The sequence below is a fragment of the Tachypleus tridentatus genome, unplaced genomic scaffold (assembly GCF_004210375.1).
Source record: "Tachypleus tridentatus isolate NWPU-2018 unplaced genomic scaffold, ASM421037v1 tig00003028_pilon, whole genome shotgun sequence".
Lineage (NCBI taxonomy): Eukaryota > Metazoa > Arthropoda > Merostomata > Xiphosura > Limulidae > Tachypleus > Tachypleus tridentatus.
This window is the reverse complement of record NW_027467812.1, coordinates 21,124-46,285: the sequence shown is the minus strand read 5'-3', so window position 1 is coordinate 46,285 and position 25,162 is coordinate 21,124. Positions and strand designations below refer to the sequence as shown.

At 34.2% G+C, this 25,162-nt stretch overlaps 1 protein-coding gene across 1 annotated transcript; it reads right to left on the bottom strand.

Moving 5' to 3' along the window:
- LOC143243683 (microfibrillar-associated protein 1-like) lies at positions 1–22,189 on the bottom strand. Its single transcript, XM_076487323.1, has 9 exons — positions 21,952–22,189; positions 20,649–20,700; positions 4,930–5,106; positions 3,921–4,062; positions 2,386–2,448; positions 2,032–2,156; positions 1,260–1,368; positions 825–985; positions 1–268 (listed from the first exon to the last, which is right to left on the bottom strand). The coding sequence occupies exons 1-9, from the start codon at positions 22,022–22,024 to the stop codon at positions 16–18; spliced, it is 1,155 nt and encodes a 384-aa protein (XP_076343438.1). The 5' UTR covers positions 22,025–22,189; the 3' UTR covers positions 1–15.
- Between the last annotated feature and the right edge of the window lie 2,973 nt (positions 22,190–25,162).

The following is a 25,162-nucleotide window of genomic DNA, read 5'->3' as shown; positions in this document are numbered from 1 at the left end:
GTTTAATTATTTTTGTTATGCCTTAAGAACAGTTAAGAGATAATAAATGGTAGTAAAATGTTCATGATAATGCTTACAGATGAAGTAAACAATAAAACAGGTGATTACCAAATAGAAAGCTCCACGATGATAATATTTCTGAAGAAACTGATATTTCCCTTTTATAGGCTTGTTGGTAATCACACGAGGCATATTTCTAAGTTCTGCTCTTCTCTTTTCTTCAGGCATGTTACGAATTCGGTCAATTTCTAATCGTTCTTTCTCATACCTAAGAGCCGAAAATTAAATATATCTAAAAGTAAAGCATTAAAAATATAAACAAAATTTTGTAATAAGTGAATTGTTGTTGAAGGATATTCAGATTTCATTAATGCTGTTGACAAATAATACACAGATACTTGTATTTTCTGACCAATACCATCTGTATAATAAATGGGCTAAATCTCCAGATCAAAGGCTCCCAAGTGTCAAGCATAGCTATATCAAATTATTAACCAGAAGGATGGCCACTAGTGAGCAGCACCAACCACCTACCTGGCTATTTCATTCTTAACAGAATAGCAAGATTGACTGACACGATTATAACTACCCTTAAGTTTAAAATGCAGAAAATCATAACTGTGTTATAACTCCAAGTTATATTAAAGCCATTGACTAGTTGTATAATATCTAGATAACATAAACTACCATTAACAACTTATAAAAAGTAACAGGACTGTAATAAAGTTGTTATTGTAGAATTTCAGTTCCAAAGTTACAGTTCGAAGTTATAATCTGTTGTTTAAATCTAACTGAACACAACTAGCATGTTATTCTGACAATACCCTTCTCTTTCTTCTTTGTCTCTCTTGATTCGTTTCAGTTCTCTCAGTTTCCACGATTCATAAGCGGCTTCATCGTTCTCATCATCTGTATTTACAGTCATGACAGGGTCTTCTTGCTTAACAGTACCCATAATTTCCTTCCGATTCTCATCTTCAATGATCTTTAACAGATTAGCATCCATAAAATTAACTTTTTTTGCTTAATAACATGCTGCAAATTTGATAATTTGTTTTGTAATAAACATCACAAAAATCTGATTATAAGCAAATTTATGAAGACTAAGGTAAGTTAAACCTCCATAGTCAGAAATCTATACACACATGCACCTTTACTAAAACTATAGGCATCTAATATACAGATAGCAATGTTACATAACAAGTGGTTCTTTGCTTCACTTTTCAAGTTACTCATACTTATAAGGAAATGAAACATACCTTCAACGTTTGTCTACGTCTATCCTCATTCATGCGTTTCACTTCCAATTCTAGTTCCTTTTGTTTATGTAATTGTCTCTCTCTCTCCTGAATAGTAACACGATCTTTTCTACATTTATAAAATGGAAACAAATATTATAAACTGTCTTGTTTACATCTTACATTAGGGAGTTTTTACATGCAATTCTAAATTAGTAAGAAAAAGAAACAAACTATTTTCACAAACATACATTTACCCACTGAGATGAAATAAAAATTAGTGTTAACTTTAGACATATTTTTAAATTTCACTTTGAGTGAAACTCAATCTACACTCCTGAAAAAATTCTAATGAAACCACTGTTCTAAAAATGGTTATTTTACTTGGGAAATCGTGTGTGTGTGTGCTTTCTTATAGCAAAGACACATCGGGCTATCTGCTGAGCCCACTGAGGGGAATCGAACCCCTGATTTTAGCGTTGTAAATTCATAGATTTACAACTGTACCAGCGAGGGACACTTAGGAAATCATTGCAAGTTTTAACAATCTTCATTACAATTACCCTGTTAACACTTATAATAATAAACATTTTTGATTTTTAAAATAATTATTCTTATGCCTATGAAAATATAATTTTTTTTTCTTAAAATAATGAGTATTAAACATATGTCACATAAGAAACAAACATCTTATAAGATGTCAGTTAAAGAAACTTTGCTAATTATATTGATAGACACATTGTATTAAACATAAGTCATTTGAAAAAGGAAGAACTCAAACATGAACACTTACTTCCTGACAAACACAGGCTTGAGTCTTGGTCCAGTTTCTTCTTCAGAATCAGAATATTCTTCATATTCAGACTCTTCTGATTCTTCTACTTCTGACCTCCCTTCATCTTCAACATCCATTAATTCCTGAACACACATCTTCATGGTTATTTTAATTCTAAACACAGCCCGTAACAGTTTCTCTACTTTTCGAAACAGTGATTCCATTTTTGTTAATTAGATTTTACAAATAAAGAAAAATTCATGATTGCTATTTGTACAATTCAACTAAATACGAAACTTACATCTATTAATAATGTCCAAATAAAACTAAACTATTAAGCAATTCAGTCTAAATATAAACATAACAACTCACTTCTTCTTGCTCAACTCTTTCCTTAGCTTTCTGCCTTAAGATTAGTCGTCTTCTCTCTATTTCCTAATAAAACAAAGGAACAGAAGTTATTATGGAATAAACACAGTTTTACTAATTTATTAGCATCAATTTAAAGTTTTTATACAATTAGGTAAATACATTTCACATTTTCAGTATACTTACTTCTTTATGTACTGCTATAAAAGATAAATATTTCTATAAACATATTACAAAAAAATTCTAAAGAAAATGTCCTTATAAAATAGTGAAAAGTGCCACTAGAATACTGAGGGTTGAGAACTTTATATTAACACAATTTTGAATACCTATATCAGCAAGTCATGTGACAACCATGATCAATACATGGCTAAGGTGAAATGGAATATAGCTGAACAAGATTTTAACACTATTTGGAATTTTGTAGACAATGTGATGCCATAAAATATTAGTTACTCTTGGGAGGAGTATGTAACATCCCTTTCCTATACAAATACACATATAATTAGATTATATGTGTTTAAATGATGGATTTAAAATATCAAAGATAGGATATCTCTTATATTTAAATGCATCAGAAAACAAAGAAATATGTATCAACTTGGGGTACCAGGATCATCTGAGAAAAGGCCCCGAACAAATTATACCTCAGCCATGGTAAACAAAGTTTGGGGTCTCATAACTGGTGAAAATCCACAAACATTACAGTCTGTGGCAAAAGGTATCAAGATTGTATTATGATCATAACCAAGACGAATCTCCATCTGGAAAAGCAACACAAGTAACTTCAATGATATAATTGCTCAATCATCACATATGTCAAGCAGCTGGAGAATGCATATTCATGTTATTCAATACAAAGACATACAAGTCAAATCACTAGATGAAGTGCCTACAGATTTCTATGTGATTGAACTGTTGATATGGGTGATGAGAAGACTTCTTCACTAGATGGAATATGGTAAATGTATAGAGAGGGGTGGTATGCTGTGAAAATCACATTAAAATGGGGCCTTATGCACTAGAAACTATGCTTAAGATATAATGTTAAGATGCATGGTCATCAGATAAAACATGACTAAATATGGCAAGGCAAGGAGACCTGCACCAATATGACAAGGTTTCAAAATAATTTTAACATAATGTAATTACTCAACAGTTATATAGCTGATAAACAGTGCTCACATTATTATTGAAAAGTATAATTTTACATTACAAAAATAAAAACCCTTGTTATTTATTCCTCTCATACTTCTTCATAAGATACTCAATTCATTAATATGGTAAATACACAAAAAGGTAATTTGACAAATGAATTTTCATTTAATCAGTATTTTACAACAATGTTAAAAAAAAGAACATACTTATACTTTATGAATATTAAAGGAAAACATGTTGTACATAATCAAGTTAAATAAACATTAAATAAATTTTTGAAAGTTAGAAATGCTGAGAAAAAGACAATGTTTTCACTTCTTTGTGACTATCAATCATAAAGTGCCTAATTATGGTAATACAATGAAATGTATTTATCTCACCTCTTCATCTAATTCTTCTTCATCACTGCTTTCTTCTTCATCACGCCACCGTATTGTAGGTTCTTTCAGCTCACCAGCTTCTTCGTTCTGATCTCCTGTTGCTATTACTTCAGGTTCGTGAATCTGACGATGACGCTCAATCCTACAATCAGAAGCACAGTTAAAACTAACACTCAAAAGTTTTTAAAGATAACTATGCAAAAATAATATAAGTTATACTTAACTGTAACATACAAAAAAACTTTTAATTCAAATCAAAGTGTCTAAGAATATGTAAGAACTTGTAATTTTTATTACAATAGCATTCAGTGTTAGCATTATATGAGAACAGGATTTTAAGCAGAATTTTGGCTACTCTGGATGAAGTGAAGGTGGTAGGTGAGCTCTAATACTGAATGACAGACAGTCAAGTATGACAAATAAAGAGATACAAATGTAAAATATAACATGATACTTTTACACATTTCTCAACTGAAATTCATAACTGACTATGAGAGCTGTAAAAGCAAACTTTTACAGTGTAACGACACCTTACTTCATTATACGACTAAGTATTACTTGCTTTTCCACTTCAGTTATTTGACATAATATTATGAAAATTCTTAAGAAACATCTTAAAGGCAATTCAATTAACTAAGTAGGCAACACAACATTTTAAACTATAACCCATTAACGTAGAGTATTATACAGTATATAAAATGTAATCACATAATCAAAATCTCTCTTATTACAAAATTACTTTTCCATTACAATGAGGGAGTTACAGTTAACCTTAAGTACACACCATATTAATCAATAATATTTTCAGTACAATTATCATTTATAGTAACATGAAATGCTCAATATTTTTCAATAATTTTTGTAATGTTTCTTATTGTTCTATTGTTATGGCTTTCTAGACTAACAACTTTTAAAACTGTTTGAATTAAACCTTTTTCATTATTACATTAATATATATAAACATCAGCTTTCCATGTTTCATTTGACCAATAAAATGTTTAGAAATCACCTTTCTTCTTCATCTTCTTCTTGTTCTCTTCTCTGTAACCTTCTCAACCTAGGATCGTGTTTTTCTGCCTCTTTGTCCACTTCTGGAGGCTCAGGAACAACAGTCTGTTGGCCTCGTTCAAAGGGGAATTCCTCTTCACTTTCCTCTTCACTGCTCTCCTCAGGTGCATACTTGGGTCTACAAATGTTACATACAAAACATATACTCTTGTACACACATTCCAGTTTTGATACCAGAACCTAACTAATAATGAAATTATCAATTATTTCTCTTTATTATAATTCTGTTTTTAGTGATTTAAAATTAGAAATAATTGTCATTCTCACTGGGTAAAGATCATCAGCAAAATTATAAAAAAAAATTAAATCATTTGAAAGTGCAGTGTGTAAGTTTGGCACAATATTGTAAAGAAACTCTGAAGCAGAGACAGCATTATTCATCAACTTAACCAGTTGAATTTTCAAAATAACAAAAATTTATTTCTAAATGATCAAACATTTCATTTCTCTTAACATTAACAAACAAAAAGTTCATAATCTATTCAAGAGCATGAGGTAGAAAATTTCATAGTTTGACTTTAACAAGATACATCATCACAACCTCATACATTCTCTTGCTTACAACCAAATCTCATGTTGTTCAGTTGGTAAAGATAAGCTGTTATTTCACAATAAAAAATTATGTCTGAGATAAGAAAAGTAAACAAAACATCCACAGAGATTTCTTTAACAGGTGGCCTAAAACAGAAATTAGATGTTTTTGTTTTGATTTGACAATTCATATCAGCTTATCAGTATTTAATTAAAGTTTAAAGTAATTCTGTTTAGGCCTACATGTGATTATTAATTGATAAGTTAAAATAAATACTTAACCTTTGAAAGTGGCTAATTCCAAAGTATTTCATGATTTACTGGAAGGTATATTTCTTTTAAAAATAAAAACCTTATAAAAATAGCAGTTATAAGTAACTGCAAGCTAGATGACTGAACTACAAAAATAACAACAAAAAAGAAATCACTCTAGGAGTAATATAGTTTGACAGCAACACTAATATTATCACATGGGAGAAGTAAAAAATGCATTTAGGCTAGTTTCCAACATGACATACTAATAGCACAATGGGGCTAGTGGTTTAATATTGGGTATCAGTTTTGGTTTAGACTTTATCAATAACTCCTACTTTTGATATGCTTTTCTCACAAAGAAATAATTTTAATTTCTCAAACTCACATGCTCAAATAGTTTATTTCCAAAAGCAGACAAGAAAGTAACTTAATCAATCAGAAGAATATTTTCTTTCATCTTTGATCAACAGGGCTAGACGGCTTACTTTGTACCTATGAAGACTCTAGAATCATCATATTATACCAATCCAACGTATTTTTAGTTATTTATATGCTATACATAAAATATTCAGTCTATTTATTTATTAAATATATTAAATATGTTGTTTAGTGATTATATAAACATTTTAATTTTGGAAATGTTAATGATTTTAATGGTGTATGAAAAGCCATGAAAAAAAGAACATTTATTGTGTGAATATCAAAACTTCAACTCAGTAAAAACAGGTAAATCAGAATCTCAATTTTTAGTTTTACTTTGACTGCCACAACAATAACAACTAGTCAATGCCCAGGAGTAAAAAATGCTTCAGATGTGTTGATATACCACAAAAGAAGAAGAGTGATTGAAACAAGCTGAATGTGAAGCTACTCTGTGTCAAAAACCAAAATTCCTCACCAAGGAACTGATAAAAGATAGGCATGAAGACAGAAGATGGGCAGTGGGGGAAAGAACACCAGCGACTGAGATTGACAGAGTAGGTTAGAACAGAAGAGAAGATGAAGAGGAGGTTTCACATGTAGTTGGAACTGAGAGAACCCTAGTTGAGTGAGCCAGTAAAAAAGTTATCAGAAGGACTGTGCATATAGTACTATGGATGAGAGTGATCACCTGATGAAGTAAATGGATTGGAGAATAAATATAAAGAAATTTATGAAACAAATAATGGCTGAAGGCATCTTCCACCAAGTCTTGAGGATGAGGAACCAGGGATAAAACCTGAGGTAATTTGTAACTGAGGGAAGTGGCAAAAGCATCAATGTGGGGTGTAACCAGATGCCAACAGAGCTATTGAAAGGCAATAAGATGCAGGGCTCTCTGTGGGGTAAACATGAACCAGCTGGAAAAAAGATCAGCTAAGAGAATGGAGAACTAGATATATGACACTCCATCAAATGAATGAGATGAGTGAGGGCCCAATAAAGAATATCTAGAGAGTGAAAACACAGGGATTTGGACTTGAAACTATCTTGGTAAATGATATAAGCAACCATAGTAGAATTGCTGGAATGGATCACAACCAACTGGCATTGGATAAAAGGAAGAAAATGATCAAAAGCATGACAAACAGCCAGGAGTTCCAGAACACTGCTGTGAGGAGAACTTTCCTTTGCAGATTAACAACCAAAAACTTCTGGCAACCCACTTAGGTATCTCAGCCCTAAAGGAATACATCTGACCACAAAGGAGAAAGATGGACACCCACTGACATGTGGTCTTTGTACAACCAGCATTGGAAAAGAAATTGATGAAATTCCACAAATTGTGCAGGAACCATTAAAAATAATGCATATGGGTCTTGCCAAAGAGTATGAAATGGGTCATGAATGACCACGTCCCCAAAAACAATAGAATCTTGAGAGCAGAAAGTGAGGGAACAGACAAGCTTTCTGAATGGCTCATTCCATAGTAAGGACCTGGAAAAGAAATGTTAGGGCTGAATGAGATAAGTGTTGAAGAAAAGATCTAAATCTTTCAGGTATTGAATAGGGTGAAAGAATGACTCTAATTTGGCCAATCAGCACACCAATGCAGCTTCAGCCAAAAGCTGATGCATGTCAGTGGACCTATTCACATTTGAAATGAACAAAAAGAACCCAGTGAGCCATGCACACATGGAAGTGCAGACCACACAACAAAACACATATAAAGCCAATGATAGGCTGAAAGGTACGATGCAAAATTGGTACACCCCTCACAAACAAATCTAAGACAAGGATATAAACAGTCCACCACAAGAATGTGGAAGTAGGTGCTGGAAACATCCGTCTTGTTCATTCAAAGGCCTGGAGAAAATCCTTACCAAAGAGAAAGGTATGTTTGAATGGCAAAGCAAGAAGTGTGTACATACTGACTGAGACAGAAGAAGTTGATGACAGGACACCAGTACCTGGCCATTTTGGAAACCACAAACAAGCAGGAATAAAATCCTCCCCAAACTTGGTGGAGCTAGTTCAATAGCCTGTTGTGCAACGAGATCCTGTACTATATCTGACAGACACTGGCATGCTAATGTATCTAAGGAAAAGAAAAGAAATGGGAACCAGGAAAAATAGAAGGAAATGAAAGGACAATGTATCTCTCTAATATCACTGTGCATACTAGGACATCAAGGAAAGGCACTAACACTAGGCCAGAACTGACCTCACAGTTACCAGTAATGCTGTTGGTAAATCATGTGAGAAGGGAACACTAAAAGTTGGGAAGGGAAAGGTTGGGAAACAGAACTGGTTCCACGTTCAGTCCAGGCTGCAACAAATGAGCTATTAAAATACTAAAGGCAGTTTGTTGATGGGCCAAGGGCACTCACAGCTCCAAAAACTCTGGAACAGAATCCAACACACAATGCCATGAAAACAGCTCAATGTGAAACTCCTGAAGATAATGAGGATGAAATCCTCAAGTAGTGAATAGGAAGTCACAGCAAACATTAGTGGAAACAAACAATCAAAATCATCATCAGCCTGGCCTGACTCATAATGTTCAGGAAAAGGTGGGGGCAGTAAGAGGAGAAATATCTTTATACATATACTGTTCAATCTTCCAGCAAATAAGCAATGATATATCCACCAACTGGTTGCCCATGCCTGTGGCTAACAAGGTGGCACCAGACACTGAAGAAGGATCAAAAGTGGTTACAGAATCCTTGTAAATCAATGCAGCAAACACGAGGAATAACATGGAAAATTTTGGAAGAATTATACGTCTAGAGAAAATTGTTTTGAAATGATCAAAAAACAATTTGCAAAAAGGAAAAACCACTTTGAGTTAACTTGAAACAAAACAAAAAGGAACATCTGAATGCAACAGCTGCTACAAAAGAAGTGATAGTTCAGTAGTGATGCACAGAGGAAGTCACATGTGGTAGGTTGGTTGGTTGATTTAGTGTTTTACGGCACAAAGCAGCAAGGCTATCTGTGCCAAACATCAGGTAAAAAGGTAAAATTAAAGTAAATATAGTAAGATTCATAAAAGGAAATTAAGGCAAAACAAAACAGAGTTTAAAAAAAACATAAATAGCACAAAACCAATGTGTGTATCTAGTCTACAATATTAAGAGAAACACTACAGTAAGAGAAGTCCTAAAAGACTTTCTGCAGCATAATGGTAATTGTCATAACCTGCCAGAAAGACTAACAGGTAAGTACAAAAACCACCGTCAGTCACTTGAAGTTGGCCTTTCCAGTCCTGGTTCCGAGTTATGTGACATTATAGCCATTTTTAAGAAGTAAAGTAATAAAAGTTTTAAAAGACGTGTAGCAAAATTTTAATAATAACTCACCAAGATGACTAAAGGATAGTTCAAATGGATAGTTCAAACAGCAGCGTTAGTCACCTGAAATTGGCCTTTTCAGTCCTGGTGTCGAGTTATTTAACGTTACGGTCATTTTCTAATTTCAAATTGAACTAGAGAGACTGTGATTCTTAAAATAGAACCACATTAAAAAAGGTTTAATGTATAAATTAAAAAACTAAAATGGCATTAAAAAGATTAATGTCCTTTGAAAAACTAAAAACTTCACTAAGGTGGACAGTGTCACCATCACTAATCACACTGTCTAACGTTACGAACAAACCTTGGGACAGAATATGTGTAAAATGGTGCCTTCCTTGAGAGTCATAACGACAGCAAGAAAGTAAAACGTGGCTTATTGTGATCCGAGTGTTACACACACACTGGTGCATCAGTTCCAGATAAAAGAAAACAATGAGTTAAAAAACTGTGACCAATGTGTACTCTAGTTAGAACAACTTCCTCCTTCCGATCCTTATGGAAACAAGATGGCAAATGTCCAATATTAGGTTTTATTTGGAAAAGCTTCTTTTTGTGTTGCTCACTGGCCAAGCCGTGAATACAGGACCATAGTCCATGTATGGAATAGGCACAGCAGTGATAGTGCCAGAGCAGAAAGATTTAGCTGCCATGTCTATGAACTCGTTCCTGCGAATACCAACGTGGCCTGGTATCCAGAAAAACTGGATAGAAGTAGATTTTAAAGAGAAATGGGCTGGTCGATTTGGAATATAGGCAAGAATAGGGTGTGAACAAACGTGAAGTGATTACAGGGCCAGTAGAGAATTAAGCGTGCCAGTATAAATAGTGCAGTTTGAGTACTGCTTAGCTTCTGTGTGATCCAGGACTAGGGAAATGGCATACAGTTCAGCAGTGAACACAGAAGCTGTAGAGGGGATTCTGCACACAACCACCGAACCGCAACAAACCATGAAAGAACCCACAGAGTCACCTGATTTTGAACCTTCCGTATAAATAGGAATGAAAATATTGTTCGAAAGATGTTCAGTAAATAAAAGACGGTACTTCCAATCGGGAGAATCTGCTTTTCTCAGATGATTAAAGAAAGGTCACATTTGGGGACTGTAATAAGCCATGGTGGGATGGACTGACCAGTGGATACAGCAATGTTACCCGAGGACAGACCCAATTCGTCCAATTGCGCCTGAATGTGAAGGCCAAAAGGAGCAATGACAGACTATCCATTCTGAAAAAGCATGACCCATGGAGGAAGGAAAACACAATCTCAGGTAGGATGCTTTGATAATGAATGAAGTTTTGAAGCACAGAGTAAAGACAGTTGGTAACGGCAGAGGTGCAAAGAAGGTTTGTAAGACTCTGTGTATAAGCTCTGAACTGGGATGTTGTGGAAAGCCCCAGTGCAGAGCTGAAGTCCTTGATGATGAATGGAGTCCAGCATCTTTAAGGCCAAGGGTCTGGTAGAGACATAGAACAGTGATCCATAGTTGAGTTTCGATAGAATAAGAGCACAATATATCTATAGCAAAGAACATCAATCCGCTCCCCAAGTGATGGTAGAGAGAACACGGAGGATGTTCAGTGCTCTTGTACATTTGACCCATAGTTGCTTGATGTGTGGTATGAAGGTCAGCTTACAGTCAAAGATAAGCACCAGGACCACAGGCAGCACAACTTCACTGATACAGAGTTCAGGATCAGGGTGAATACCTCACTGGCGGCAAAAGTGTATGCAAACGGTTTTAGAGAGAGAGAAAGTTAAAGCTGTTTGCCTTGGCCCACTTCAGTAAATGATTGAGGGCAGTCTGTAGCTGCAGCTCAATATAATTCAAGTTCGAAGACTAACATGAGATGTGAAAGTTGTTGACATAGAGCCCGTTTGCAAAAGTGAGAGGGAGGTGTTCAGTGATGGCATTAATTTTTATACTTAAAAGTATAAACTGACACAATGAGGGTCCGTTTCATACTCATTAGCATCATGGTCCTTGCCACCGCAACGAGCACATGTAAGGGAACCACAACATAACGTCTTTGAGTGACCAAACCTCTGACACTGGAAGCATCAGAGAGGGTTTGGAATGTACAGCCATACCCTGCAATTAAGATGATCTGCCTTGATGGTGGTAGATGGACACAGTGATGTAAATGTCAGAATAAGGATATTGGTTGACATTATGACTCCATCTTTACGAGTGTAGATACGTTTTACTGCAGAAACTCCTTGAGTGGAGAAACCACCTAAAATCTCTGACTCGAGGATATACCTATTGAGGTTACACCTCATGCTGCTTTGAATTAATCATGAGGAGTTATTGTTGAAAGGGATTAGAAGAACATCCCTGAGTTCACTGTGTTGAGATGTGGATGTTTCCACCAATATGTCACCAGATCGAAGATTCGTTACTGACTTTGGAGAGCCAGCAAGTCCCTCCAGTCCCTTCTGAAGAAGAAAGGGGGACATTTGCCCTAAAGGTTTTTCTGAAAGAGAATGTAAGATAAGAAAATGAGGTACAACAGGTGGTACGAATGTTGAAGATTGCTGCTCAGAAACATTAAGATGTAGTCGTTTACCTACAAACTGTTTTCTCACTATTTTATTTAAATTTTTATTTGGAGGATCCATAAGAAAAAGGAAATTTCGGTGCCCACTGACCCCACCCACCATGGAGCCCTATTAAGGGATGCACTACAATGTCAAGCAAGGACACTGCAGTAATGCCAGGTTTTCATGAGCACTATACCCAAACACCAGCATCAGACACAATGTCCACAACATCTGTTGAGAACTTCCAACACTGGTACTTGGTTGACTCTAGCCCAAGTGGACCAGCCAACTGACCAATGGGGGGACCACCCCAAGACTGCCTGTCGACATGAACTCAAGGCCAAAGTGGTGTGTTAGGCTTGGACTCCTCAACCACCAGGATCGTCTCCTCCCCTCCCCTTCACAAGTCGCCATGCAGGGCAAACACGTGGGTGGATGTTTAGATCCCAGAAGAGGTAAACTGAAAGAACAGAACTTTCCGTGGGAGGTCCCCTAACCACGCACAGGAATATACACTAAAGGGAAGTTGCATGTGCCATGTGATAAAGCGCTCTCCAATTGCTGGAGAGGTGACACATGATGAGAGTCATGTTGGAATTTTGGATTCCAATGGAAGGATGATTGAGGCTTGTGGCATGCATTCAAAAGTGTTTGCAAACAGAAGGCAGCACAAAATGAGAAACCTAATCTTGTGAGAAGAGGAAATTACCATGTTGCAACTGACACTTAAGTTTGTGCCCAGAATTGTAAAAGTCAAACTTGTATTAGAGAAAATGTCACCCCTATGCTTGAAGTGTCACTTGTGATGTTATATTGTTATTTGCTGATTAGATAGGTTTTGAAAAACTGTTTGAATTACTGATTTTATTAGTTTACAAGAAACCATTATCATTATTATACTAGAAAAAAGTGAGCATAACTCTATACAATAAACATGAGGCACTGAGAAGATATCCAATGATGCATCAACTCCTATTTATAAAATTCACAAATAACTGATTCTATAATAAGGGTTTCATTGTTGAACAAAATATTCTTTTTTAGATGATCAATTCAGATGAAAAATCATGTAACTAATACAACTGATACTATAATTAAAAATATTTAATGAAGCCAAAACCCCTCACTGTTTGTTATGCTAACGTGAAACTTTCTTTTGCTTTGACAAATTAATAAAAATTAATACAATTTCTGGTACAAATATTTAAGCGTTAAAAAAATTTATCATAATTCAAAACTAGCAGGCACTGAAGATCAATTGATGACACTTGTAATGGATTTACTATTATATATTTATTTTAATATCTAGGTTTGCTTCAATTTCATATACAATTAGAAATGCATGTAACTTGTTTTGTTAAATGTGTATTGCAAAAGTCCAACCTATTCTCTAAATTTGTAGAAGATTATCAAGTGTAAGAATCAAACAATACATGTTTTACGAAAGCACTAATGAATCTTCAGATATTGCTTCCAATTAAACTATCAAGGACCTCACCCTAAATGTTTATAAAAAGACGTGCCAAGAGACATTTTTATATTGTTGGTTTGCTACAATTAGTATACTATAAACCTCAGAAGCTATTACTGTGATACATGCTTATTAATCAGAAAATATACACAAATTTGACTGGGAATATTTATAGATTTTGAACATTACAAACCATTTAACTTCAGATGTATTTCTACAAAGAAACTGTATAACTTCAGCAAAAAAAACTTGTGTGAAGAAGCCAGCTAGCTTCTGATCAAGTAAAATGTAGCTGTGTATCGACATAGAATTACTTCACTCATCACAAACCACTGATAAAATATTCTGTTCTAGACCACATAGAAGAGTCATTTTTGTTTGCAAGTTTGTAAAACTTTTGTATATAAATCATTACTTGTTATAATAGTTATTAGAATACAATTTATGATTTGTATATTAAAATATATTGGTGTAAATAAAGAAAATTGTGTGTATCAATTTTGTTGGCAAATATAAAGTTGATATATGTCGACATTCAGTTGACTTATAAATTAAAATTTCCAGTTACATGAAATTATAGTATGTAACATAATAAATCAGAAGCTTGTCCAAGATAAATCATAATATATAATACTTTTAATACTTTACACAATCATGGTACGCAAACTATGGGATGACCCCATGGAAGACACAGTGAGTCAGTAAAAGGTATAATTATGACTATATGAAAATATAGATTGTAGCTGGAAGCACAAACTTGAAAACAATGAAGTTAAATATTACAACTATTAAGTTATACAATAACAACAATTAACATGGGAAAATGGAATGTAAAGTATAAAAAAATAAGTTAAAAATGGAGAACTATATCAGCATATGGACCACAAAAGGAACAAATGGAGGTTAAATTCATGCTGAAATATAAAGATAAAAAGAAGTTACTCAGCTGAAATATTGTTAAATTCAATAAACTAAACTAAACTAAACTAACGTGGCAGGGGTTCAGTTTAGAGGGAGAGAAATCAGAAGAGTTCTCTCTCCAACCGGGGTGTTCAGGAACGTTGTGGTTCCTCTTCGTCCCCCTTCGTGGATTGTTATTAAGATTAAGTGGTAGTCTTTTTTTTTATTATTATTATTTTATTTAATAAATTAATTATTGTTATTATTCTTGACTTTTTGGGTGGAGGATGTCTCTCTAAATGTTGTTTTGGGTGGAGGCAAAGGCAGCAGTGGAAAGAAAGGCCGGGACCTGTCCCGAAAAGAAGAAGTTGGGCAGATGTGAACATGAATATAATTCATTCAAATCCAGATAAAATCAAATGGCATGATTCAGGGTCTGGCAAAAGAGTTGCCTGAGCTGGGATCTAGGAATCCAATGCCTAAAGATTTTGATGTGGGGGAAACGGGAGTGCCCCGAGAAAACCCACTTTCACACGACAGGTGCCGAATGTTTTGCCTGTCGTGTGCCCTGTACCTGAAAAAAAGGAATTCATGTTAATAACATGGATTTTATTTATTTAGATTCTTTGTTGAGTGGATTGTGATTCTTGAAATATGTTGTAAGGTGATATGTATTTTGTTGGTGCACTTGATAATTTGTGTAGTGATGCCGTTAGTTTGTTTCTATTTTCTGCTTTTAGATAATATTTGAGAGAAAGTTCTGTTATTCTATCTCTTATAGTTGGTAAATTACTAATTTGGTGTGGATAATTTGTTGGCGTAAATGATGGTAGGCTGAATGCGGATTTTAATATTCTGTTTTGTTGCACTTGGATTTTCTGGAGTTTGTTGTTTGACATATTGTATGTTACTTGACATCCATACTCTATTATATACTCTATATGTATATTTGTATAATGGTATTCGGTGCGCATTTCGATTGTTTACCAGTTATAGTCTTTAGATATAAAATCCATTTTCTGATTGATGAGTGTATATTGTTTATGTGTTTTTTCCATGTTAGTTTTGTGTCGAAAATTGACGCCAAGGAATGTGATGTTTTGCTCATGTTAATGGCTGTGTTTCCAAGTGATAGTTTTATTTTTCTAGATTTTTCTTTGCTTCTTTAGTTTTCTATAGAAGGTGATTGCTTGTGTTTTTGTTGGATTTAACACGACCCTCTACTTGTTGCTCCATGTTGAGACGTTGTTTAGTGATTCTTGTACGCGAGACATGGCCATTACTGGGTTTCTGGAGGTGCTCCAGATTGCGATGTCATCTGCGTATTGTGAATTGTGTGTGTATGTTAGATTTGGACAAGGTATGTCACTGACGAAAATTATGTATAGAAGTGGAGAGAGGACTGATCCTTGGGGGACTCCTGCCGTTATATTAAATAATTTGGATATAGTTTTATTGACTTTTACTTGTGCTGTTCTATTGGTTAAGAAATTTGAAATCCATTTGACTATCATGGGATTTATTTGTAGGTGATTTAGTTTGTATATGATGGCGTTGTGCCAAACACTGTCGAATGCTTTTTTGACGTCAAAGGAATACCCCGATGGTTACTTGATTGTTGTTGTAAGCTTTGTAGATTGATTCAGTGAGTCATGTGAGGTGATCTGTTGTTTGTCTATTTTTTCTGGAGGCATTTTGAGATTCTGGAAGGATGTTGTTTGATTCGCAAAAATGGAGGAGACGGTTGGAGATAATTATCTCCATCAGTTTGCCAGGGCAGCTTAACAGACTGATGGGTTGGAAATTATCTGGATTTGTTCTATTAGTTTGTTTCTTGGGGATCGTTGTTATGATGGCTTTTTTCCACGTGTCAGGGTAATACCCGGTCACTAGTGAAATGTTCATGATGTTTGTGAGGTGTTGTAGTAGGAGAGTGGAACTTTTTTTCAGAATAATATTTGGTATTTGATCATGTCCGGGGGAAGTGTTCTTCAAGTTTTTGATATTAATCTTTAGTTTGGTTATGGTTATTTTTCTATTGATTGAATTTGAGTATGCTTCTAGTGTCTCGCTGGGGAATCCTGGTAAGAATGAAGCTTGGTTTGTATTTATGAAGTTGTTGACATGGTGTTGGTGTTGTGTGTCGAAATCTACCGAGTTTAAATCGCTAAAAGAGGATTTGTAATAGTCAGCTAATAAGTCAGCTTTCTCTTCGTCCGTCCTTGCGATTTTATTGTTGTGTGTGATATGTTGTAGCATGTGATTTGTGTTTTTGCTGAAGCAATACTCTTGAATTTTTTCCAGAATTCTTTTGGATTGTTCTTGGTTTTTTCTAAGTTTTTACAGAAGTTATGCCAATTGTTTTCTCTGACTTTTTTAATTTCTTGTTTAATTTTTGTATTTGTTCTATTGATTTCTGTTTTAATGTGTGGATCGCATGTGATGTAGTGTGTTCATCTTAATTGTCTGCGTTTGATTATTAGTGTGTGAATTTCTGATGTTAAGAGTCCATTGAATAAGTGATTGTTTTCTTTTTGATTTAGGAATTGTGTTTTTTATGGCTTTCTTTATGGCTTCTGTAATTTAATCAACATAGTTGTCTAGTTCTGTTTTGTTATTTACATGTTCGATTGGATGGGGTAGGTATGAGTCCAGAGAGGCATTAAAAGTGAGCCAGTCTGTTTCAGTGTAGGTGAATGCGGAAGGAGTCACATACGCCACAGCAGGGTGGCGCGGGTGAATCATACATAACATGGGGAAGTGGTCACTGGTGATTTCATCATGTACTTTAAAGTTAGATATTCTGTTAACCATGTCCTTGGGTGCGATGATGAAATCGAGTACATCGTATGAGCCGTTAGCGGCTGAGAAGTGTGTAGGTGTATTGTCATTAATTAAGTGCATTTTATTGCTAGAGATAAAATTTTTTATGCACGATCCTCTGCGTGTGTCTGTTACCCCTTAATTCTGTGTGCGGTGAATTAAAATCTCCAATAATAATTGGTTTGGGTTTACGATTAACACATTTTTGAAGGAAGTTAATGTCGATATCTTTGGTTGGTGAGCAATATATGGCTAGAATCGGAATAGTTCGCCGGTTGTTAAAGTGTATATTACAAAAAATGGTCTCATTATTGTCAGATTTAAAGGAATCTTTTATCGAGATTAATTTCAATTCTTTTTCTTCTTACTTTTCACTTCAAAATTAACCTCTCATACACACAAATAGTTCAGCATTTGAGCAGCAAACAAACAGAAGTTTTATAACTCTAGCCACAGGAAATCAAAAACTTCTTTCTGGATGAAAGCTGTTGGATGTTCCAAAATACTGCACTTTCTGTTCACTGGCAATAATTTGAAACCTATAAATAACAAAACATGGTAGTTGCCCTTTACACCACTGGTTGTTAGCCTTACTCCTGTATTTATGTATATTCACGTTTGTATGTCAAGAAATAATATACCAATGTACATGATATTTTTTACAGGAGATAGGGTTTTCCCATAAGACTGTCCTCAACAAATATATCCTGATTCAGAACCAGATTCTGGATCAATTTGAATCCTTTTTATAAACAGAGATATAGGGAATTTTCTGAGTTTATTGATAATAACTGAGTAAAATATAACTGGATTAGGACTGAATTTAAGGCACATTCTGAAACCAAAATCCAAACATTTGCAGCAGGATAAGGGTGTAGAATCTCTTAGATTGTTCTTGTTTTATAACTGTAGCCAAGTTGACAGGTGGTGCTGATCAGCTATCCCTCAACCTGTTTATATTTTCATATCTAAGTAACAAACATAATAACCATCAAACTAGGCAATTATTGAAATTATGTACCCAATTAATCACTGGGCTTATGAATCATTTATATACAATTGAATCGGTGAATTCAAAAGGGGCCCAAGTCCACAATTTTTCAAAATTGAGATATATGTTTAATGATCTTTAAGAGACAAGCTATCTGATTGTATGCATAAAGGTCCCAAGTTCACAATAATGTATTGACTATTCACAGCATTTAAAATGCATTGAGTGTGAGTGCAAGAGGAGCCCAACTCTGGGACTTGGGCCTCTCTTGCATGGATTTAGCTTAATGCCATAGGTGACAGCACTAGTCATCCAGGATGGCAGCACCCTTGCAGCATGAGTTTGATTCAGGTTATGAAGAGATTAGGCCGAAAAGAAAACGTAATGAACAAGAATGGACCAGAAACAAGCAAAAAAGATTACATGCTGAAGGCAGAGAATGATATGCTTGATTTCAAATCCCACCTTGGTCAGTTTTATAAAAAGTCAGTCCGAAAGGATGGAGAGAAGTACACAGTCAGCAAATACAAGGTGTTCAGATTCGGTGCAGATTTCAGAAATGACATCGAGGTTTCCAAAAAAAATGTCTGCTCAGGTCACAACCAAATTCCACCTTCTAAAGCCCTCAGCCAGGGTTGTTACATACCCAGAGGTGCCACTCTACAGTGGGTAACTTGGTGTAAAGGCAGCAAAAATAAAGGATGTTCAAAAATTGGCAAAACATCTTTCACCAGAGGCTCAGCAGTTTCTCAATAAGTTAACAGTTTGTGATACTAGGGGTGAAGATGAGTCTGAATTTGAAGATTAGATACCATTGGAATGATGCACCTTATTGATAACCTGTCCCCATTCAGAATTAGAAACTCATTTTACTGGCTGTTATCATGCGTCTGAATAATAGTTTGGATATAAACTGATCTTAAGAAGTGTTAAAAATATGACAGAATAAGAAATAAAGATATCCTCAGATGAGAAATATGTGGTATGTCCATTCTCTTCAGATTTTACTATTGTTTAATTCAAGAAGGGCCCAAGTCCAGAGACTTTAGTTTGCCAACCCTCTGAAATTAAAACAGTGAAGTGCTTCATATTATAGCATTTGTAAGCTATAAACTGGTGCTATATCTGGGTAAAGTACGAATCACTTGGCATAGCCACCCTTTTAAGATATGTAATTAAGTTGATTTCATGCAAAAAACATACTTCTTGGACTTGAGCCCCTTTTGAATTCACCAATTCAATTAATCAAATATTCTCATATGAGACTTGTATAACTGGAATAAATAAGAATAGTTATGATTGGAAATGCTAATTTCGATCATCTTCACAAGTTGTGATATTAATTGATTAAAACAAACTAAACTGAATTAGCTGAAAATATTAATGAAAAATCATAATGATAATATTTCTATATCTTGAATATTTGGAATAACTGAAATTGGTACTAGTTAGAAACACTAATTTTTATTAGTGATTAACTTCATAATACAAATTGATTTAAATATAATTTTGATTATTTTACATGAAATGAATGTAATTATTGCTCACAGGTAATCTGTTATGTCAAATAATCAAGTTAATTGCCCAATTCTATTTAGCTAGATGTCCCATTCAGCAAAAATAACATTCATGAATTAATTTTACAGGTAATAGAAAACTAAATTTCTTATCAAAAAGTTATTACTGTAAGATTCAATATGTTGTTTAAAATGGTTATCATGATATATTATAATAATTTTTAATATTTTCAATCTCATGTTTCAGCATAAAAAATTAAACAGAAATTTTGTTTCCATATTTAATAAATTGTTTATAGGTAGAACAAGATATATTTGCTTGAACTTAAATATTTTCATATACTTAGAGCACTATAACATAACATTCTGTCATCATGGTTATATATACTAATTCTTTAATAACTTGTGCTCCGAAACAGTGGTAATGAAACTAATTCTGGAATTTTTAGACAGATTTACATAGGGCTGCAGCAGGGTTTCTTGTTTTTTTTCATTTTAAATACAACAATTTTTATAAGAATGTAAGTAACAAAAGATAATTCCCAAAATGGAATGTATATTTCATACTCATAGCATTACACTTGTGCCACAATTATAAAAGCTTCTGTATATTTAGTGGTTAGTGAGTTTTAAAAGGGGTTAGTTAAACTGCTTAATTTCTGCACTTGGAGATCAGTGACAAAAGAAAATTAATTTCAATCTATACTGTGCAATATATATAATTCTAATTCAATAAAATAATTTTAATGAAAAGCTAATTTTCCATTTTGTATTTTGTCAACTAAAAAAATTTTTTTTATTCTTTGATCCTTTATTAACATTCGTAAGTTCCAGGAAAAGACATGCAAACAAACCTTCTGCCAGATACATAACGATGAACTTTCACCTTTTGCATAGACACCTCCCCTGAAAAATATTAAATAGAAATGATCACAAAAGCACAATTATGCATTGTCACTGTAACTTAACTTTATATGGATATAATTAAATGGAATATAAATTCAAATCTCAAAAATGAAATGAAATTTACTGGACTTAAGCATGACACATGACTTCAAAATTAAAAAAAATCAAACTATTTGTTGCTCTTAATTTTAGTTACTCTTGAAACTGAACACTTTTGGGGACCCTACAGAAGTAGATTTAGCACAAGTACAGCACAGTTTTCAACAATTACATGAGTAATTACTGTCTAGGTCTAAATTTCAGCATTCTGATTCATTACTCAAATAGGCATAATGTCATCACTGTAATGTCATCTGTTGACATTTGTACTTACTAACTTACTTGTGTTATTTCCTTTTATTGGTGTTTAAGTATACCAAATCCAAGTATGAAGTCAGTTTGTTCTAAATACTATAGGAACCATAACAAGATAACCAAACAATTCATGCCAACGAGAAACTCTTCTTTGTTGAATAACTTAAAGTCAAAACATTGTTCTGTACCTTATTCCGATTAAAGATTTAACACCCATCCCAGCCGTCTTGAGAATGCATTGCTAAACAATGTAATTTAAGTTAACTACTGCAAATAGCCAGAATCCACTTCCTGATTCTTATGTCATGACAAAATGCAATATTTGCATGGTAAATTTTAATAAAATAAATGAATTTATCATACTGGAATGACAGTCTTGTATAGGAACATGTTTTATCATGTATTTGTTAACTTTTAGTATATATTATAATGTGCACTGGTGCATCGTTCTTGGAAGTTCAGAGTTTTGTTACTACAACTGATACAACTGGAGATACAAGTTACTGGTCTACAAGGTATGAGCACAAGATTATTGGCCAAGATATTTTCTAGCATTGATCATAACAATTACAGTAATTCAGAAATTATATGGTTGAAAAATGTAAATAAAACTTTTGCAATGTTTCAAAATATTCACTTTGTTTTCAGTCTTCAATTTTGGGATCTAGGTAATTACGTTAATAACAGAAACTTAAGTAATACAAACTAAAATTCTGCCCATATATCACTTTTTTACTACATTTTTTATCAGTTGTGCATTACTTTATTTACCAAACTTTTATGTTTAAGCTATTAATTACTGGTGTTACTGAAATATACCTAATAGTCGCAATAGCTGATGTTTTATTACACTCAATGATATTCAGCTAAACATTTAGACACATATTTTAAACTAACCTTTTTCATTAATAATAGGTATAGCTCCTGCCGTAGACTGGATCATTACTCCAGCTATACTTGCTCCTGCCATGACTGAAACTATTTAAAATTACTTCAGTAAGATATTTTCATGTGTTACTGTTTTTATTTCGTAACAGTAATGTCCGAAAGTTCTATAACTAACCCTAACCGAGACATCAAAACCTTTTACTACCAGTTTTAGACACTTAGTATAACTGCTATACCCTGGTGGCGTACTTCATACTGTAAAATTTCTAAAACGTAAAAAAATTTAGCTAATTTTCCTTGGTTAGAAAAAAGCAAGTTTAATATGTATTGCAATGCTACACATGTAAATTTAGTTTCTTATTTACTACTGATCTTTGAAGAATAAATGTAATGTACAAATATTTCCAGTTGTGTTTTTTCATAGAGCTGGCTATTGTCGTTACTATTTGTCTGTCTGGCGAGGGTCGCGGGTTCGAATCCCCGTCGCACCAAACATGCTCGCCCTTTCAGCCGTGGAGGCGTTATAAGTGACAATCAATCGCACTATTCGTTGGTAAAAGAACAACCCAAGAGTTGGCGGTGGGTGGTGCCTTCCCTCTAGTCTTACACTGCTAAATTAGGGACGGCTAGCGCAGATAGCCCTTGAGTAGCTTTGCAGGAAATTCAAAAACAAACATATAAACTATCTATCTAGCGCAGAGAACACCTGGATAACATTTTTAATTTTACTATTTCATTTATCGCGGCAACGTTTCCCGACAGAGTCTTTTAAAAATGCAAGCTATCTCAAGCATAGTAAATAGTCTAATAGAGATCAGCTGCCATTATTATGGTAATTAACAGCTATAAGTAAAGCAGAATTGAATATTGGCATTTTCAGCCTGAACAACGTCTTATGCACACACACACGGGCCAAGTGACTAGGTCAGAAACCGCTTGATAATTTCACGAAACACTCGAATTTCGTGACAGCTATCAGATTAGGCAAACCCACACAAAACAGTAAGTTCGATAAAGATAACTTGAATTAGCTCCTTTAAGTACAAAATAATAAGACTGAACAAATGTATATGACTGAACAAATCTTTATTATTACAGATAAACAGAAAACAAAGTGTGCGTGTCTACACAGACAGTCATTTCTACCAGGGTGCAGGGGCGGATCAAAAAGAAGGGTTATTGAGGCTGCAGTCTCAGGTTTGGATTCGTAAAGGACCATTTAAGAAAATGATCCGTCTTCAATTTTTAAAAAAACAACAACACTTAATTAAAATATTTCTATGGTGGATCCTTAGTTTTGGAAAAAAAAAAAAAAAAGTTCTTCTGTGTAACATAGCCAGGCCTATCATGCGATGGAGCGTGAAGAGATTTGATTTGCTTGTTTCCTAATAGTGTGACTAGGTGTGGCTCTGTTCTGACCTACTATATTTGCATGTGGTTTGTAATGCAAATATGCTAGGTCCAAGCAAGACTAGATCACTGATTCTATGTAGAGATCAGTGGAATGGACCTAGTCTCGATAACACTGCACAACAATTTTTGGAAAGTTTTGCTTCCTGAAAAGTTTTTGCTCATTGTGACAGGTATACGCACATATAGATTTGGTTTTGCTTCATTACGTAGGAACTCTGAGAAATAGACAGTTAACCGTACACCAGCAATAACGTATTTAATTGCGTTTATGTTTCTAATATATTATTAAGTTCAACATAATTAAAAGTGTTTTGCTCCTGATTTTTATTTGTATTCAATGTCCGGTGCATCACGTCGCAGTGTCCAACAGTAGTCAGCAAGCATTGACGGATTCCAGTTGCCCTGATATCGTTTTTCCATTGTAGCAATGTCCTGGTGAAACTGAAGATTTCGATGAAACGGTACGTGATGGGCAAATTTGGATGTGGTTTTCGTGATCAGCAGCCAAAAAATCTATAAGGAACACCCAACAGTGTTCAAGAAGCAAAACCTTTGTTGTGCAGTGTAATTGGATGATAAACCTCAGCCAATCAGAATTTCTTCCCGTGTTCACAACAGGTTCAGCCAATCTACTCACTCGCAGCTTTTTTATAATATATTGTTCCAGTTATTTCTTTCCATGAACAGAATTTGCAAATGCTTATCCGTTATAAATCTATAACTTCTTGTAAGCTTTCATAACAGTTGCAAATTTTTCGTTGACAAGCATCATTTATTGGAAGGTATAGAATACCACTCATCCAAGTACAAAATTTTAAAGTACAGAAAAATGTGATCATTTGTTACAATACTATTAGGTAGTTAATTTTAACATTTCTCTCTCATTCTTTCTCGCTCTCTCTCTCACAGCCCCCCCGCTAGTACAGCAGTAAGTCTACGGGTTTACACTGCTAAAATCAGGGGTTCGATTCTCCTCTGTGAGCTCAGCAGATAGCTCGATGTGGCTTTGCTATTAGAAAACACACACTCTCTCTCACACACAAGTATGCTTACATGTACACACACACACATATTATTCATTAGGTTATCTTATCTATTATATAAATATACACATACAAGAGTGATTTGAAAAAGCTAAAATCAAAGTAATGAGAATTTAAAAAAAAATAGATAAAGTAGTAGCTAAAACTAGGAAGCTAAAGAGTTTATGGTCCCTAGTACCGAAATTCCCGCTGGCTAAATTAGTGAAAACAACAATGTAGATAATAAATCTCTGGAGGCTGATAACCGTCAACCTCAATCAGAAAATGCCGAAAACATGACTGCCAAACAAGACTGTGAAAACAATCATGTAGAAGGTATAACTCTTGATACTGATAACTGTCAGCTTAATCAAAATAAATCAAACTCATACTAACAGGAAGAAATATATTATTACATTGGTGATGAAAGTATTAACACATCTTTTACATTGAACATTAAGATATGGATAAACGTTTCTGACAAAATAATTTTCTTTGCGTCTTGAAGATTACCTTTTGCCAGTAGATTGATGAGAACTTCAATGCATCTACAAAATTGATTCAGGGCATAAGTATAAATGTCAGTAAGTACTATTTTTATCTCGAGCAACTGAATTGAGAAACAGTTAAAAGAGACTGATTTTGCTTCGCACTGTCGAAGAGAAACATCTTCTTAAATAGTAAATAAAACTTCTTCGCTAGCAACAACTGGTTATTCTAACAAATAACATACTGCAAGAGACTTTAGTTAACACGGAACATGTACACTGAATCAAAGATGCATC